General features: G+C 36.8%; 3 protein-coding genes across 3 annotated transcripts; 1 reads left to right on the plus strand and 2 right to left on the minus strand.

The window, feature by feature from the left end:
* Positions 1 to 5,219: 5,219 nt before the first annotated feature.
* LOC143460092 (1,4-alpha-glucan-branching enzyme-like) lies at positions 5,220 to 9,161 on the minus strand. The gene is made up of 15 exons (XM_076957476.1): positions 8,977 to 9,161; positions 8,729 to 8,895; positions 8,525 to 8,634; positions 8,294 to 8,425; positions 7,974 to 8,200; positions 7,671 to 7,880; positions 7,432 to 7,547; positions 7,205 to 7,332; positions 6,990 to 7,088; positions 6,801 to 6,911; positions 6,527 to 6,698; positions 6,197 to 6,381; positions 5,952 to 6,082; positions 5,740 to 5,857; positions 5,220 to 5,586 (listed from the first exon to the last, which is right to left on the minus strand). Exons 1-15 carry the CDS (start codon positions 9,087 to 9,089, stop codon positions 5,452 to 5,454), a joined length of 2,154 nt encoding a protein of 717 aa, XP_076813591.1. The 5' UTR covers positions 9,090 to 9,161; the 3' UTR covers positions 5,220 to 5,451.
* A 580-nt stretch (positions 9,162 to 9,741) lies between these two features.
* LOC143458914 (1,4-alpha-glucan-branching enzyme-like) lies at positions 9,742 to 13,699 on the plus strand. The gene is made up of 15 exons (XM_076955822.1): positions 9,742 to 9,939; positions 10,032 to 10,198; positions 10,294 to 10,403; positions 10,501 to 10,632; positions 10,729 to 10,955; positions 11,047 to 11,256; positions 11,381 to 11,496; positions 11,596 to 11,723; positions 11,840 to 11,938; positions 12,017 to 12,127; positions 12,230 to 12,401; positions 12,547 to 12,731; positions 12,846 to 12,976; positions 13,071 to 13,188; positions 13,318 to 13,699. Exons 1-15 carry the CDS (start codon positions 9,827 to 9,829, stop codon positions 13,441 to 13,443), a joined length of 2,145 nt encoding a protein of 714 aa, XP_076811937.1. The 5' UTR covers positions 9,742 to 9,826; the 3' UTR covers positions 13,444 to 13,699.
* A 132-nt stretch (positions 13,700 to 13,831) lies between these two features.
* Positions 13,832 to 16,344, minus strand: LOC143458915 (heat shock cognate 71 kDa protein-like). The gene has a single exon (XM_076955823.1). It carries the CDS (start codon positions 16,184 to 16,186, stop codon positions 14,273 to 14,275), a length of 1,914 nt encoding a protein of 637 aa, XP_076811938.1. The 5' UTR covers positions 16,187 to 16,344; the 3' UTR covers positions 13,832 to 14,272.
* Between the last annotated feature and the right edge of the window lie 1,132 nt (positions 16,345 to 17,476).

Genomic DNA, 17,476 nt, shown 5'->3' on the forward strand with positions numbered 1-17,476 from the left:
TCACGTCCACACGCCTTGAAATGTTCTTGCCTTTTTTGTCGTATATTTCCGCCACATCGCAGCACGTTTTATAAGCTTGAACTTCTGTGCGAGACTCCCTCCGAGCCTCAGACACAAACGCTGACGCAGACGTGAAGTTATAGACCCATGTAATACCGTACTACTGTAGTCGTGGCGATTGCATCAGTAGAGATCGTGTAAACAGTCGTATGACTTGTGTTCTTGGTTATTTGTAATATTGAGAAAGTGTACAGCACCTACAATAAAAGCCTTTTCTGGCAAACGGTATTTGTTTTAATATAATAAGAACGTTCGTCTGTCAAAAAGGTTAGAGAATTCTAACCGCACGCAACAATAGAGTCAGATACTAATGTAGCAGGTTAACTAAGTCAATAACGTAAGCTAAGACCGATAAAACTCTGTATCTGCATCTGTCGGCATCAACCTCTGCATTCTAAACGACCCCAACCACTACAAGTTCACACAACAACGTACTTGTTTGAGTCACGTGAAGCCCGGCTCTGACTTAACCATAAATGATAAATAAGTAACCAAGGAATATGTAAACGGAAACTACCAAAAAGTAACTGAATAGCTAGGAAATCGGTAACCAACTTGAAGTTTTGAATAAGTAGACCTAACTGAATAAGTAGTCAGCGAGCCGGTAATTAGCTTCACGCCAGTCTTGTTTGATTATTTCCGATGTTTGAAGTTTACAATTTTCTTGTAATTTGTATAAAAAACTGGGTTTTAAGTAAATAATTAATAGTTTTTGATTTTTCCACAAGAATAATATTTTCATCATCAGGTTCTGTTATAATAGCTATATATTCTGCCATACATAAAAAAGTTTGGCTATATGTCCGCACTGCCCAGCAAGGCTTTTTTCGTATAGGCTATAGCTTGGGGCGTCTATGCAGTTGGTCAGCTTACGATATCATTCGTAAGATTGTTTTTCATTTTTCAGATAAAAAGTTAGTTTTTCAAAAATTATTATTCCGTGTAACTTATGATTGAACATTTAGGTTTAACGCGAATTTCTACTGATTGAACGTTGGCAGCATAACAAGTATAACAAAGTCAACGTTGAATGAGATTCTTGATCCGCACTTCAGTTTAGTTGAACAAGTCGGCATGGGACTATAGTTATCATATAGACTACCAACTTTGATAACCAATGTGAAATCGTAAGTTATCTTACTGTAAAACTGCAAAGTCTTGTCAGGTTTAAAAGTGCAGATTGGTAAAATAATAAGGAACATTATAAAAGATAAACAAAGGGAATCTATAAGTAGAGTGTAAAAATGTGGAGATCAATCAGTAGAGACAGTTGTAAACTTTACTCTCTAGACTAGAGGTACGAAAATAAGCGATAATTAAAATAGGCAATAAGACTAAACAATAAAAGATAATTGCTTGCATGGAAGAGCCAGTTAACGAGATGATGTAAAAAAATTGTTAGGCAAAACGCAGCATCAGTCCATGCCGTTTAATATGGCTTTAAGGACATATGTGACATAAACCTTAAACACTGCACACCACTGCAAACAAATCAACAAGTAAGATTGGTGGTTCATTTCAGTCTATAACAGGGGTTGTTAAACTGGTGTTCGTGAACCCCATTGGGGTGCGCGGACTAGCTTTAGGAGGTCCATGGAGGCCAAATGGAAATCTTAGTGTATGATGTCAAAATTGGAATAACTTTTTCAAAAGAAAAGAGATTTAGGTGGCATTATGCATTTTAAAAGTGCAAAGGATGACATGCGTGTTGCCGTATCAAAGACGAAGCCATAATTTCATGTTCTTGTTGAAGACAAACAGCAGCATTCTTTACATTAAGGAGATTAAATCGAAGATATTGAAAAACAAATTGCATTCGCTATTCCTTAAATTTAATGAAGCATAAATTTTGTTACCAATTCATTTTAATTTTATTCGTTATGTCCAATTCATGCAGTTCAAAAGCAGGCTAGGCCACAAAGGGGGTCCACGCAAACCAAAAAAATTTTTAGGGGTCCGCGCTGAAAAACGTTTAATAACTCCTGGTCTAAAACGTGAAAAACTTGGGATTAAGGGATAATTTCCCTTTACATGGACAATTTTAAACAAGCAACATGTTTTTTATGACGATGTTGCAGCTGAAGCATCAAGGTACTCTACAGTATGTACAAAAAGTAAGAATTATTTCGATCCATTGAGCATCTGAAGTCAATGCGGGTTGGTTTGTTATTGTTTTGGCAAAAACTGATTGCAGGTCCAGGCAAACGTATGAATTTAGTGGGAATATAAAGTTTTGTGTTTTACCAATGTTTTTTAAATATAAATTAGCTTAAAACTTGCTTTAAAGTTTAAGTCGTTCGTTTAGAAATCTTAGTGCAAGAATTTTGTACCAAACAGAAACGTAGACGGTTCTAGCCTAAATCTCGTTGCAAAACAAAAACTCTGGCGAATTCCTGTAGCGGTTGACGGGGAACAGCAGATTTAATGTACGTTGCATTGAAAAGCCTATCTCTTTAGATAGGGTAATGACTAATGACCCCTTAAAGAGTTAGCTTTACAAAGAACACCAATATATAATTGGTGTAATAATTATCATTGTACCAATGATTTATTATTGTCTCTTATGTAAGATTTCCAGCGGCTGTTACAATTATGACGTAACAATTAAGAGGTTATTTGTCTGCAGCTAAGTGTCGGTTATATGTTAGGCTTTCCAGATTGCTTTCATGCATGCGTAAGTTTTGAAGCTTACAGCATCTTTCGAGTCGATTACAGAATCTGTCCCAGATTTTTGGAAAGTTTGTCCAGGATATGCGTAAATTTTCTCGTAAATTTTCTCTCGTAAACAGGGAAGATATTGGCACTACTGTTCACTTTAGGAGAACTATCCATCTTTTTGTTAACATCAAGTTTGAAACTATTGTCTGTTGAATCCGCAGTCGAAGGCTTCCTCGTATCTAACAACATTTGGCAGGAACAGGTCTCGTTCAAAAGATCTCAGCACAATTCTTCCTATGAAGACGATAACTTACATGAGAAAACTGAAAGTGCAACATCTTTTCCGATCGAATCTACGAAGCCGAAAAAAATAATGTGGATGAATATGACAACAACGACGTTATAACACATGTCAGACATTATGGATTAGATTTAGACTTAAGACAATGCCATGTTGAAACTTCCTTTTACACACACAAAACCATATCTGCTTTGTACTGTGCATTTTATAAGCTACCAGTCAAAAAATGAAAAACTACCCGGTCCAATGCACAGTGGTAAATTGAATTTTCTTGTGGTCTAAAATAATTTCTTTTAAATTGTTTACGACACTAAGTATTCTATCAAACGAACGTGATAACTAAACGTGTTTTAGAAAAATTTCAACCAATTTCTAAGCCTTCTTTAAAACTGGATGGAATTGTCTTCAAACCTCCATTTGAAGAATATTTTGACAAGTTTGTTACAGTGTTACAAGAATCTTCTTCGCATGCATGGTTTCACCGTGGATTTCTCTTCAATCAAGTAATGTTCATATTTTAACCTTTTGAATCTTTTTAGTTTATTATGTCTTTTTTTCGTATACATATGCAATTTTCAAAATAAAATAAAAAATATTTTTATAGTTTTCCACTTAAAAGCTGTTTTAATATTAACTTTTTAACAACGTTTTATTCACAGTTTCCTAAACGTGCCAACAAAGGTGATTGTAACAATTCTGTAACTTTGACCGAATCCCGCTGATGTACGGCAACTTAAAATCTCTCACCCCGATCCCGTATCAATGATTAAGTACAAAGATTTATTAGTACGATTAACTGAATTGGAAGAATTTTCTCGGGAAACGTCAAATGTTAAAGAAAAAGAATTTAATTTTTCTGAAGCAAGTTCATAAATGGAGAAACGTAAACTTTTGCATTCGTGGTAACTGAAACACTTTTCAATATTTACAGTACGTAATGTTATAGATATAGGCTATAATCTCGTTGTGTATTTGCAATTGTTTAGACCTGTACGTTATGGAATGACTTATTCTTGCATTGGCCTCACCTGCAGTCCATAAAAATAAGCAGGATACGGATGTGTTTTCGTCAAACAAGCACTGACAATTGCTTTGCAAACAAAGTCGTTGCCTTCCTTGGAATTAGCTAACGGAAGTGTTACGCAAGATTTTTTGATTGGCTTTCCACTTGCTACCAGGAAATTTGTCAATCACGTCCAATCAAAACCATTTTGCCGAAAATAAATTTTTCTTTTGGGTATTGGGTGGCAAATGATATTAGGCTTTGTATCAAAAAAAACTGCAAGAATTTTTGCTACAGCAATATACAGCAATGTTTGGAGTCAAAAGCTGGTTAAAATGACTTTAAATGCTATGTCGTAATTTACCTTTAAGATTTAAATATGCTGCAGTTATACTTCGTTCTCCATAATGTGAAACGTCCATGACAGGGTATTGGTTTTTAAATTTAAGGCAATTTTTTTATTCGAATGCCCATTAATCATATTTAAAAAAACTGCATTCATGATAAGAATAGGCTCCTAATAAGGGTTTTGTTTTATCGATAACTAAATATTTCAGGAACATTTTTTAGTCTTCCGTCACGTAAGGTAAAACATGAAAATCGGGATTGTTAACCCCAGCCACCCAAACATAATAATTGTTCATGCAAGTTTTCTAAAATGTATAATTTCCTTCTAAATCTGTGTTCCTTGTACATATACGAAAGACGAAAAATCCTATAGCTGGTTTGCATTTAAATGTTTTTGAAGCTTTTTCTATCGCTACATACGGACTAAACTTAATGTAGAAAACGTGCAACATGATGGATAATCCTATTCTGACATTCAACATATTGCAGGAATAGATTTAGATCTTTCTTTTTTCTAACTTCAGTAACTGTGGTGACATTCCTTTGTATTCCTTTTCTGTCTTGTGCATAATCACGTCGCCCTAATTGGTTATTGTGTTGGTTTTCATCTTTAAGACGTTATTCAGTAGTAAGCGGAGTGTCGTCGGGTCGGCTGCTTAATCCTAAGAGTTTATCTACATAAGTGTTATATAGTTTATAATCTTACGTAACTAATTATATAATTATATTTTATTTTAAGACTAGCAATTCTGTTTTAATAAAGCCTTAGTTACTTTTGATTTTATATCTGAGTTCCAAGGTCATGACAGTAACCAGTAAAACATAACCTTTCGTTACCAGGACTTTGACTTTTAATAAGTTTATTTTCTGCTACTTTCAGTATACATACAATACAAACGAACGGACAAACACAATAGATTAACGAGCTCTATATACAGCGAATTACAATAAAATTATTATAGCCAACAACATTCCTTATACTACAGTGGAAACCTACATGACTTTTACACACATAAAAGTGGACGCAAAACGCAAGTAATAATGAGCGCGTTCAAGCCGTTCACACATTGGGTCATCAGTTTTAGCAGTAGATGGCAGCGTGAGGCGTATAGGTTGTCCTATCAGTTGAAAACCCTCCATCGATTTGCTGATGCAAAGGAACGTTATGGTACGTTCTGCTGCTTAAGACAAGGGCGCTTCGCGATGGAACATAGACCTGAATAAAATACTCTGACAGTTAACTTGAACTAACTTAACAATTTTGAAATAGGTAAAATAGTAGTAGCTGTTGCCTGATACAAAGAAGAATTTACCAAACATTGATGGATTAAAATATAAAGCAATAAAATATATTACGTTAATGACATACCAAGAGTGAGTTCCTTCTTCCATCAAACATTCCCTGCCTTGTGTGGAACTCCACGCTTGATTGATTTCGCCCATGACCGCCAAAGTACTTTTCATCTGTGTCCAGAATTATCTTGTACCTTTGTGGACAAATGTTATTTGAGTATTTGTATAAGTGAAGCTATACCTCAATAAAAACAAAACATCTCATCAAAGGCTTCGCGATGCACTTACGTTCCAGCTTTATCAACTCCAACTTTGTAATCGGGATAGCTTCTGGTTGGATGAAAGTTGAAAAGGAAAAGTAAATCTCCACGTTCATAAACGAAAACTTTGTCTTGTTCGTGTTTTCGACTTACGAACGCCTGAAAAAATATCATTTATAATGATAAACTGTGTAACTTATACATAATACATATAAGTTATCATTTACATGCAATGATAGCACTGGATTGAGCTAAAAATCGCATGAAACTCACCGGAGGGGATGAGAGCCAGCCATATTTCTCCTCAGCTCTGTTTAAAGCTTGGTCAAATCTCTTGAGATATTTGAATCTGAGTTGTTCGTCGTCGCATAACTCGAATCTACGACGAGCGTAATGATAGCTGTCGTTGTTACTCGGACTAGGAAGCTCAAGAAAATCAGGATGACCAAATTCGTTACCTGTGGGAAGAATATAAACAAGAATGAAAGTATTACTAAAACTTTAGCTTAATTAGAAAAAAAATGAAACGTGGCCCACTTAAAACAGCTCAAATGCACTGTTATAACAATTTCTGAAAATTTGTTTCCTACAACTATGCCAAACCCATAAAGTTCAGGTAGCCATCTCCAATCAAAGAATGCGTCATCAGCCTGAACACCTTGTGCAAACTTATGCCACGATCGACTCGTGACGTCATAGGAATCATGTCTGACATGTTGCGGCAGATTTCTTCTCCCATCAGTTTTGTGATAATTGTACAATTTCCAATTAAACTCTGGGAATGCTTATTGGTTACCAACAATGCAATAAACGGAATATTAAAGTAAGGAATAGCTTAAATGTAACAAATTATTTATACGTAAATAATAAGGATTACTTGATCGTGTCCTTCATTAAGAGCAAGTACTTTCTCTCCTGCTCTTCTTTGCGTCATCGCGTTAAAGATAAATTCCATGCTCCAATCTTCATCGCGCTCTTGGTTCAGTAACTTAAGACAATATATCATTAATACGACCCGAATGCTGATGTTTGTCATAAAGGATGTTAGAATTTCAGGATGTTTTACCTGCATCCATTTCTGAGGAATTGATGTGGATATTGTATAATCGAACCCAATTCCACCTTCACGTACAGGACGACTCATTCCGGGCATGTTAGAATGATCCTACGTATAAAACCCGTCTTCAGCTTCTTATATTTAATAAGTGAAACGTGCAGCAACATACAAACTCAATTCAAAAGGAGATCTATAATTGTTATATTCTCAAATCGTTTTCGTACCTCAGCGATGGTGATTACATTTGGATAACGAGAATGCAGCAAATCATTTGCAAGCGCCAAGTAAGCCATGGATTCAAGATTCATTTGCATGCCAAAATACTGCCTATAGTCATTTGAATGCCACCGATCTATTCATGTTATTAACAAGTAAAATTGACAGACTCTTACTATATGCACAAAATAATTGTGTTTTTGAAGGCTTTTAGCTTATCCAGAAGCTTACTGACCTCTTCCTTGGTCATGATACAACATTGTGTGGATGCCATTGAAGCGGAATCCATCCATGTTGAACTCGTCCATGTAGTATCGCAGGTTAGAGAGAAGAAAACGAAGAACTTCCCATCTGAACATAAACGAGGATAAGACTTTAAAAATGTAACAAACAGATTATAAAAGCAGGTGATAGCAATGAAAATTAACAAAAGTTTATAGATAAATGTTATATTGTTGTTTTCCATGTACGTACTTGGTTAAGTCAAAAATCCTTGAGCCATCGGAGTTACGATATCCGCTCTCATCATCCTTGAAATAACAACCTCGAGTTCCATCAAACATATTTAGTCCATCGTTCACGTTGCTTGATGCTTGATGGTGGACAACATCCATTATGACCGTGATTCCCATGCCGTGAGCAACATTGACCAGTTCCTTAAGATCTTCTGGAGTTCCAAAACGACTGAAATACGAAAAAAGTAATGATGTATTTCAAGAAACTAACAATCCGGTGACAAAGAGTATAGTTGAATAATTTATTGATCAGAAATCTAACCTGGATGCGGCAAAGAAGTTAGAGACTTGATATCCCAGACTCGGATAGAACGGATGCTCCTTGATCGCCATCAGCAGGACACAGTTGTATCCGAGGTCCTTAATTCTTGGAAGGACGTTGCTTGTGAACTGACGATAACTTGCGATTTCACATCGGTTGGAGGAAACTCCGATATGTGCTTCGTAGATTTTCAAACCAAGCGGCTTCAAAGGGCGACGACTTTGCGACTGAAATAATTGTAAAGGAAAGAACAAAAACTTATAAAGAAATCCGCCTAAAATCCCTGAAAGCTTTGTGAAACAAAAACTTTTTCCACTTGCCATGCACATTTGATTTTTGGGTGGATTCCAAAATAGCCACTGAAAATCGTTTCCATTTCCTTGTCGTGTAACGTATTTGGCCCACGGTGAGATTCTTTCCAGTCGTTGATGATCGTGAGTCTCAATGAACAACTAAGAGAAAAGAATAGCTTTTAAGTGTGAGTTCATTCTCATCGCTGTGATTACAGATAAAGTTGTAAGCTTTATGTTCTCTATTTTTAGGTTGCCCACCTTGAGTTTGCTAAGATGTCGGATGGGACATGGGCCATCTGAATGCGGTCGTATGTACATCTCCCATTTTCCATGGTCCTTGCATTCATACGACCACTTTTCCCAGTTGTCTGTTTGTAAATAATTGCAGATTAGATCAAAAAATCCCCAGATTGTTACGCATAATAATTTTTCTCAAGAACTTCATATTAACTCATCACTCACTGAAATCTCCGCTCAGGTAAACGGCTCTTGCGTTTGGAATCCATTCTTTGCACATCACTCCCCCTTCGGGAGTGACAAAGACTCCGAACTCTTTAAATCCTTGAGTGAAACGATCGAAGCCTTCCGATTGCTCAATCGCCATCTTGTTTTTCTCATATATCGCGTACCTGACAGAAATGTTATTCAATGAATTATTACTAACATAATTAGAGACAATTTCATTTTTTAAAACACAAAATATTATATACCTTTTGCGAATATCCATTTCAAATTGTTTCAACTTCGGATCAGATGCAAAGAGGTTATCGATTGAGGGAACTTCCCACTTATGAAAGTTGTTGTTGTAATCTTGTGAGTTCATTTTCGTAGAGAAAAGAAGTTGGAAGCGTTGATGTAAAATTCTAAATCAAAGACTGGTGGTCAATAAAGTTAATGGCACATCTGGTGGTGATTTAACCATCTACCATGTTGCTTATATACCCTTCTGCACGACAACTGAACGTTACGAAGAAAAAGTTCTCATAGCAACACAATCACAATTGAAACGGGATTAAGAGATATTAGCGTTCAGTCAGTTATTATGAATTTAATTACAAGCAAGCGGAAAGGTTGCTTAAGGGCAATTCTTTATTACTTCCTAATATTGAATAACACACAAAATCTGTTTATTCATTTACTTGCTTTGAGCACCTTTGCTTATAATAATGTATTACAAGCTATTTTTGCAGAGTAATATCGAAAGAGATATCGGGAGGATTTGTCTAATAAAGGAAAAAAATTACACACTTTATTGCAATAATTGCAGATTATCCTATTACTTGGATTTGCTCTGGTACAAAATCCCTTCCAGAATGGTTGATCATTGTAAATATATCCGTTCAAACAAAAAACTTTGTTGCATTATAGCCTTTTAATCGTCCGCTATGAAATAACGTATTGCATTCTTTCCCTCTAAAATCAAATATAAAAGAGCGGTAAAAATGACATAGCATCATACAGTTGCTTCAGCTAAGCTTACAGACACTTCAGCATAACTTGCAGACTTGTGATTTTGTTCTGTCGATTCTGTTTATTTGATTTGAATTTCAAATTACCATCATGAACACCCAAGATTGCTATAACGACTTTCAAAAGTGGGAAGTTCCCTCAATCGATAACCTCCTTGCATCTGATCCAAAGTTGCAAGAATTTGAAATGGATATTAGAAGAAGGTTTCAGATTTTAATTCTTTTCAACTAAAACTGATTCTACCTACTGTATAATAATAAGTTAATAATAATTCACTGAATAACATTTCTGTCAGGTACGCGATATACGAGAAAACCAAGATGGCGATTGAGCAATCGGAAGGCTTTGATCGTTTCACTCAAGGATTTAAAGAGTTCGGAGTCTTTGTCACTCCCGAAGGAGGTGTGATGTGCAAAGAATGGATTCCAAACGCAAGAGCCGTTTACCTGAGCGGAGATTTCAGTGAGTGATGAGTTAATATGAAGTTCTTGAGAAAAATCATTATGCTTAACAATCTGGGGATTTGTTTGATCTAATCTGCAATTGTTTACATACAGACAACTGGGAAAAGTGGTCGTATGAAGGCAAGGACCATGGAAAATGGGAGATGTACATACGACCGCATTCAGATGGCTCATGTCCCATCCGACATCTTAGCAAACTCAAGGTGGGCAACCTAAAATAGAGAACATAAAGCTTACAACTTTATCTGTAATCACAGCGATGAGATTGAACTCGCACTTAAATCTATTCTTTTCTCTTAGTTGTTCATTGAGATTCATGATCAGCAACGACTGGAAAGAATCTCACCGTGGGCCAAATACGTTACACAACAAGGAAATGGAAACGATTTTCAGTGGCTGTTTTGGAATCCACCCAAAAATCAAATGTGCATGGCAAGTGGAAAAAGTTTTTGGTTTACAATAAAGTTTTCAGGGATTTTAGGCGGATTTCTTTATAAGTTTTTGTCCTTTTCTTTATAACTATTTCAGTCGCAAAGTCGTTGCTCTTCGAAGCCACTTGGTTTGAAAATCTACGAAGCACATATCGGAGTTTCCTCCAACCGATGTGAAATCGCAAGTTATCGTCAGTTCACAAGCAACGTCCTTCCAAGAATTAAGGACCTCGGATACAACTGTGTCCTGCTGATGGCGATCAAGGAGCATCCGTTCTATCCGAGTCTGGGATATCAAGTCTCTAACTTCTTTGCTGCATCCAGGTTAGATTTCTGATTAATAAATTATTCAACTACATTCTTTGTCTCCGATTTTTAGTTTCTTGAAATACATCATTAGATTTTTGTATGTCAGTCGTTTTGGAACTCCAGAAGATCTTAAGGAACTGGTCAATGTTGCTCACGACATGGGAATCACGGTCATAATGGATGCTGTCCACCATCAAGCATCAAGCAACGTGAACGATGGACTAAACATGTTTGATGGAACTCGAGGTTGTTATTTCAAGGATGATGAGAGCGGATATCGTAACTCCGATGGTTCAAGGATCTTTGACTTAACCAAGTACGTACATGGAAAACAACAATATAACATTAATCTATAAACTTTTGTTAATTTTCATTGCTATCACCTGCTTTTATAATCTGTTTGTTACATTTTTTAAAATCTTATCCTCGCTTATGTTCAGATGGGAAGTTCTTCGTTTTCTTCTCTCTAACCTGCGATACTACATGGACGAGTTCAACATGGATGGATTCCGCTTCAATGGCATCCACACAATGTTGTATCATGACCAAGGAAGAGGTCAGTAAGCTTCTGGATAAGCTAAAAGCCTTCAAAAATATAATTATTTTGTGCATATAGTAAGAGTCTGTCAATTTTACTTGTTAATAACGTGAATAGATCGGTGGCATTCAAATGACTATAGGCAGTATTTTGGCATGCAAATGAATCTTGAATCCATGGCTTACTTGGCGCTTGCAAATGATTTGCTGCATTCTCGTTATCCAAATGTAATCACCATCGCTGAGGTACGAAAACGATTTGAGAATATAACAATTATAGCTCTCCTTTTGAATTGAGTTTGTATGTTGCTGCACGTTTCACTTATTAAATATAAGAAGCTGAAGACGGGTTTTATACGTAGGATCATTCTAACATGCCTGGAATGAGTCGTCCTGTACGTGAAGGTGGAATTGGGTTCGATTATACAATATCCACATCAATTCCTCAGAAATGGATGCAGGTAAAACATCCTGAAATTCTAACATCCTTTATGACAAACATCAGCATTCGGGTCGTATTAATGATATATTGTCTTAAGTTACTGAACCAAGAGCGCGATGAAGATTGGAGCATGGAATTTATCTTTAACGCAATGACGCAAAGAAGAGTAGGAGAGAAAGTACTTGCTCTTAATGAAGGACACGATCAAGTAATCCTTATTATTTACGTATAAATAATTTGTTACATTTAAGCTATTCCTTACTTTAATATTCCGTTTATTGCATTGTTGGTAACCAATAAGCATTTCCAGAGTTTAATTGGAAATTGTACAATTATCACAAAACTGATGGGAGAAGAAATCTGCCGCAACATGTCAGACATGATTCCTATGACGTCACGAGTCGATCGTGGCATAAGTTTGCACAAGATGTTCAGGCTGATGACGCATTCTTTGATTGGAGATGGCTACCTGAACTTTATGGGTTTGGCATCGTTGTAGAAAACAAATTTTAAGAAATTGTTATAACAGTGCATTTGAGCTGTTTTAAGTGGGCCACTTTTCAATTTTTTTCTAATTAAGCTAAAGTTTTAGTAATACTTTCATTCTTGTTAATATTCTTCCCACAGGTAACGAATTTGGTCATCCTGATTTTCTTGAGCTTCCTAGTCCGAGTAACAACGACAGCTATCATTACGCTCGTCGTAGATTTGAATTATGCGACGACGAACAACTCAGATTCAAATATCTCAAGAGATTTGACCGAGCTTTAAACAGGGCTGAAGAGAAATATGGCTGGCTCTCATCTCCTCCGGTGAGTTTCATGCGATTTTTAGCTCAATCCAGTGTTATCATTGCATGTAAATTATAACTTATATGTATTATGTGTAAGTTACACAGTTTATCATTATAAATGATATTTTTTCAGGCGTTCGTAAGTCGAAAACACGAACAAGACAAAGTTTTCGTTTATGAACGTGGAGATTTACTTTTTCTTTTCAACTTTCATCCAACCAGAAGCTATCCCGATTACAAAGTTGGAGTTGATAAAGCTGGAACGTAAGTGCATTGTGAAATATTTGATGAGATGTTTTGTTTTTGTTGAGGTATAGCTTCACTTATACAAATACTCAAATAACGTTTATCCACAAAGGTACAAGATAATTCTGGACACAGATAACAAATACTTTGGTGGTTATGGACGAAATCAATCAAGCGTGGAGTTCCACACAAGGCAGGGAATGTTTGATGGAAGAAGGAACTCACTCTTTGTAAGTTCAAAAGATCTGAACTATATGCTCATAACTAATTAGTAGCTATATGTTTCATCTACAGCGTCCCGTTTTTACAACCCTTTCGTTTGACATTATTATTTCAAGCTGTTGTGTCAAATTATGCAGGTATATCTTCCATCGCGATGTGGAATCGTAATGTGCAACAAAAGTTACATACTCGGCGAGTATTTCAGTGAAGAACGCCCCAGCAATCTGGCAACTTACGAACGTCAGGCTGCCGTTTACTGGTGATGTGGAAATCTCTTTGCATCTGAGCACCATGTGTCCGGTCGTCACGCTGTTATTTATCTGCTGACGATGTGAAATGTGTTAGTGTATGTATTGTATGTAAACCCTACAACTATTTGTATGATATTGCTACATATAGCTGTTGAAGAGCAGGTTGTTGTAATATGTGAAAGCAGGTATGTATCTGTATAAATAATAATTAATTTGGCTTAAACACGGTTTTTCTGTTTTCTGTGTAATCTTGAACTGCAACTGTATAACGTCTGTGAATCATAAGTACAATAAATAAACTTTTTGTTGTTGTCAGTGGGAGCCGTTTTTATTGCGAAAAGCTTTACACGTATTACCGGTTTATAGATAATACATACATACTAAAATTTGATAAAAGAGCTATGATATACAAGTAGAATCTTTTATTTGGAAATTTGTAATAATTCAATCTGGCAGCAGTATATGTACACAATTACAAACTATATGAAAAAAATTTACAAAAAAAATAATACTAATACAAACTGATTAGCCTACATTTGTAGATCTTCCAAAAAATAAATCTTTAAACAAACATTTGCCAGCAAAAGCTGAAAAGTAAAATGGTAAAGAGGAGCATGTCACTGCAGAAGAAATTGACACGCAGACACATCCATATACTTTCTAATACATAGAAACTAACGCGAATTACTCACAAATAGAATAGTATATATACTAGGCTATCATGTTACTTTGAATAAAAACACTAGGTTCATTACAAAACTAAAGCGAAAACTTTCATGCATAACACAGAATATCAAGCACAACAGCATTCGTGAAGCATTACTAAACTTGCAGCCAACTTTTATATAACTTCTTCAACAGTCGGACCACCATTGTTTCCACTGTTGGGCATGCCACCGTGCTGAGATCCTCCGTTCTGTTGGTAAAGTTTCTTCATGATCGGTGCTGCCACCTTTTCCAGTTCTTTCTGTTGATATTCGAACTCATCTTTTTCAGCAGTTTGGTTGTGGTCGAGCCAGTCGATCGTTTCCTTCGCTTTGCTGAGGACATTCGTCCTGTCTTGCTCCGATAATTTACTTTTAATTTTTTCTTCTTCGATCGTCGATTTTAAGTTGAACGCGTATGATTCGAGAGCGTTTTTTGCGTCGATCTTCTCGCGTTGCTTTGAGTCTTCGTCTTTATATTTTTCCGCTTCGTTGACCATTCTCTCGATTTCCTCTTTGCTTAGTCGTCCCTTGTCGTTAGTAATCGTGATTTTGTTCTCTTTTCTGGTGCTTTTATTGACGGCCGACACATTCAAAATGCCGTTTTGATCGATGTCAAAAGTCACCTCGACTTGAGGAACACCTCGTGGAGCTGGAGGAATTCCAGACAATTCGAATTTTCCCAGAAGATTGTTGTCTTTTGTCATCGTTCTCTCTCCTTCGTAGACTTGAATCAGGACACCTGGTTGGTTGTCAGCGTAAGTTGAGAATGTTTGTGACTTCTTCGTCGGTATCGTGGTATTTCTTTGGATGAGAGAAGTCATAACTCCTCCAGCAGTTTCGATTCCAAGAGACAGAGGAGCAACATCAAGAAGCAAAAGATCCTGAACCACATCCGATTTGTCTCCGCTTAGAACGGCGGCTTGCACGGCTGCACCATAAGCAACTGCTTCGTCAGGATTGATGGATTTGTTTAATTCTTTGCCATTGAAGAACTCTTGGAGCATTTTCTGGATCTTCGGGATACGAGTAGATCCGCCGACTAACACCACCTCATGGATCTGATCTTTTCCGAGCTTGGCGTCTCGGAGTGCCTTCTCAACTGGTTCGAGTGTGGAACGGAATAATTCCGAGTTGAGTTCTTCGAAACGTGCTCTTGTGATTGACGTGTAAAAATCGATGCCTTCATAGAGCGAATCGATTTCAAGAGTTGCCTGAGCTGACGACGACAAGGTACGTTTAGCTCTCTCGCAAGCGGTCCTCAGACGTCGCAGAGCTCTCTTGTTTGAACTAATATCTTTCTTGCACTTTCTCTTGAACTCCTGGACAAAGTGATTGACCATGCGGTTGTCAAAGTCTTCGCCTCCCAAGTGAGTGTTTCCTGCTGTCGCTTTCACTTCGAATAGCCCACTTTCAATAGTAAGGATGCTCACGTCAAACGTTCCTCCTCCCAGATCAAAAATTAGGACGTTTTTCTCGGAGCCCACTTTCTTATCCAAACCGTAAGCGATAGCGGCTGCAGTGGGTTCATTGATGATTCGAAGAACGTTCAAACCAGCGATGGCTCCTGCATCTTTTGTGGCCAGTCTTTGAGAGTCGTTAAAATAAGCCGGTACAGTAATTACCGCATCGGTGACGGTTTTGCCAAGATAAGCTTCGGCCGTTTCTTTCATTCGATGAAGAATCATGGAGCTGATTTCCTCCGAGGAGAAAGTTTTCTCTTCTCCTTTGTATTGGACCTTCACTTTCGGTTTCGAGTCGTTATTGACAACACCGAACGACCAATGCTTCATGTCACTCTGCACGGCGGGATCGTTAAATCGACGGCCGATCAACCTCTTTGCGTCAAATACAGTGTTTTCCGGATTCATGGCGACTTGGTTCTTTGCTGCGTCTCCAATTAGTCTTTCTGAGTCTGTGAACGCGACATAGCTAGGTGTCGTTCGATTCCCCTGATCGTTTGCAATAATCTCAACTTTTCCATGTTGAAAGATTCCAACGCACGAATATGTCGTGCCGAGATCTATACCGATAGCTGGTGCTTTCGACATCTTCTTACTTTGCTTTTTTTCTTGATAAACTAGAGATGTTTTGTAAAATTTTACACTATTTAAACTTTTTAAAGTCTGCCTTGACTAATTCGCGTAATTCTTCTCATAGATCATTTACGACTAAAGATTGATGAAGCGTATTTGCCTTTCGTATTTATAACGCGGTCAAATTTGCTCGAAATTACTAGCTAGATATACGCGAAAGAAAGCGAGAGAGCCAGAACATTCGAGAAAAAGAATATTCGCGACGTCATTACGTAATACTACACGGCGCTACAAAAGTAATGCGATGTAAACATTAGCTTTTATTTACATAAGTATGATATTTGAAAAACTAGCAGCATTTATTGTACAAGTAGGGTACTTTCATTGTTTGTTTAACATATTTTCAAACTTAAAATAGTTTTTGACAAACATTAATTTTATTGTGACTTAAACTCTATAAATTTAGATTCTAGATCGTACAGCATTGTTTCATTCTTTAAGAACGGTGTCAATGACAAAACAAGTTTGAAACCGCGTGTTACAATAGAACGCCATTCTCATAACGCTGTAATGATTGTATAAAAATGTTATGATTACGTAAAACTGCGTTACCTGCTGTTTTACGTTTAGTAATCTAAATCTAACTTATAATTTCTAAAACATTTAACCTAAATTTAATTTCACTTACATTAAACCCTAAATAACTTCAATCGACTTTTTGTATAGACTATCTACGCATTTCCGACAACCAAACCGTGTACTATCAAAAACAAACAGGCTGTGTGGCCTACTTATGCGGGTGAAATAGTAACTTTGTATATTATAAAATGTTAGCGATACCGTAACAAACGTGATTGGCAAGGTTTAGCAAAAACAGTGCAACTTGTAACAGAAGTTTAACTTTAAAGGCTTTAAACGTCCACCAAACATTTATGGAGCCAAAGTGTATGAGCCATAGGTTGTAAGTAGTCCTGTTACGAACTTTGTTCCTCACGTGTTATGTAGTTGCTTATCATCGTGTTTTCGTTTGAAGCGTTTTTACCAATTTGCACCTTTTGCGTGTTAGTTAACTATTTTAATCACATGATTTAGCACCCTTTAAATATAAAGGTTCTTTTTAGAGTTTTTTTAGCCGGTGTCTGGCTGTGAGCGATTAAACGTGGCTTTTTAAAGATCATCGGCTTGTTTTATTAGCGTGATAACGCTACACTGTATTTAGTTACAAGCAGTTAAGGGTGTTGCGGTTCACCATAAACGCCTGACTACTTGAACGAGAAAATAGTTGTTACAATTGGCGAGCGCGCC

This window comes from Clavelina lepadiformis, chromosome 5 (genome assembly GCF_947623445.1).
Source record: "Clavelina lepadiformis chromosome 5, kaClaLepa1.1, whole genome shotgun sequence".
NCBI classification, from domain to species: domain Eukaryota; kingdom Metazoa; phylum Chordata; class Ascidiacea; order Aplousobranchia; family Clavelinidae; genus Clavelina; species Clavelina lepadiformis.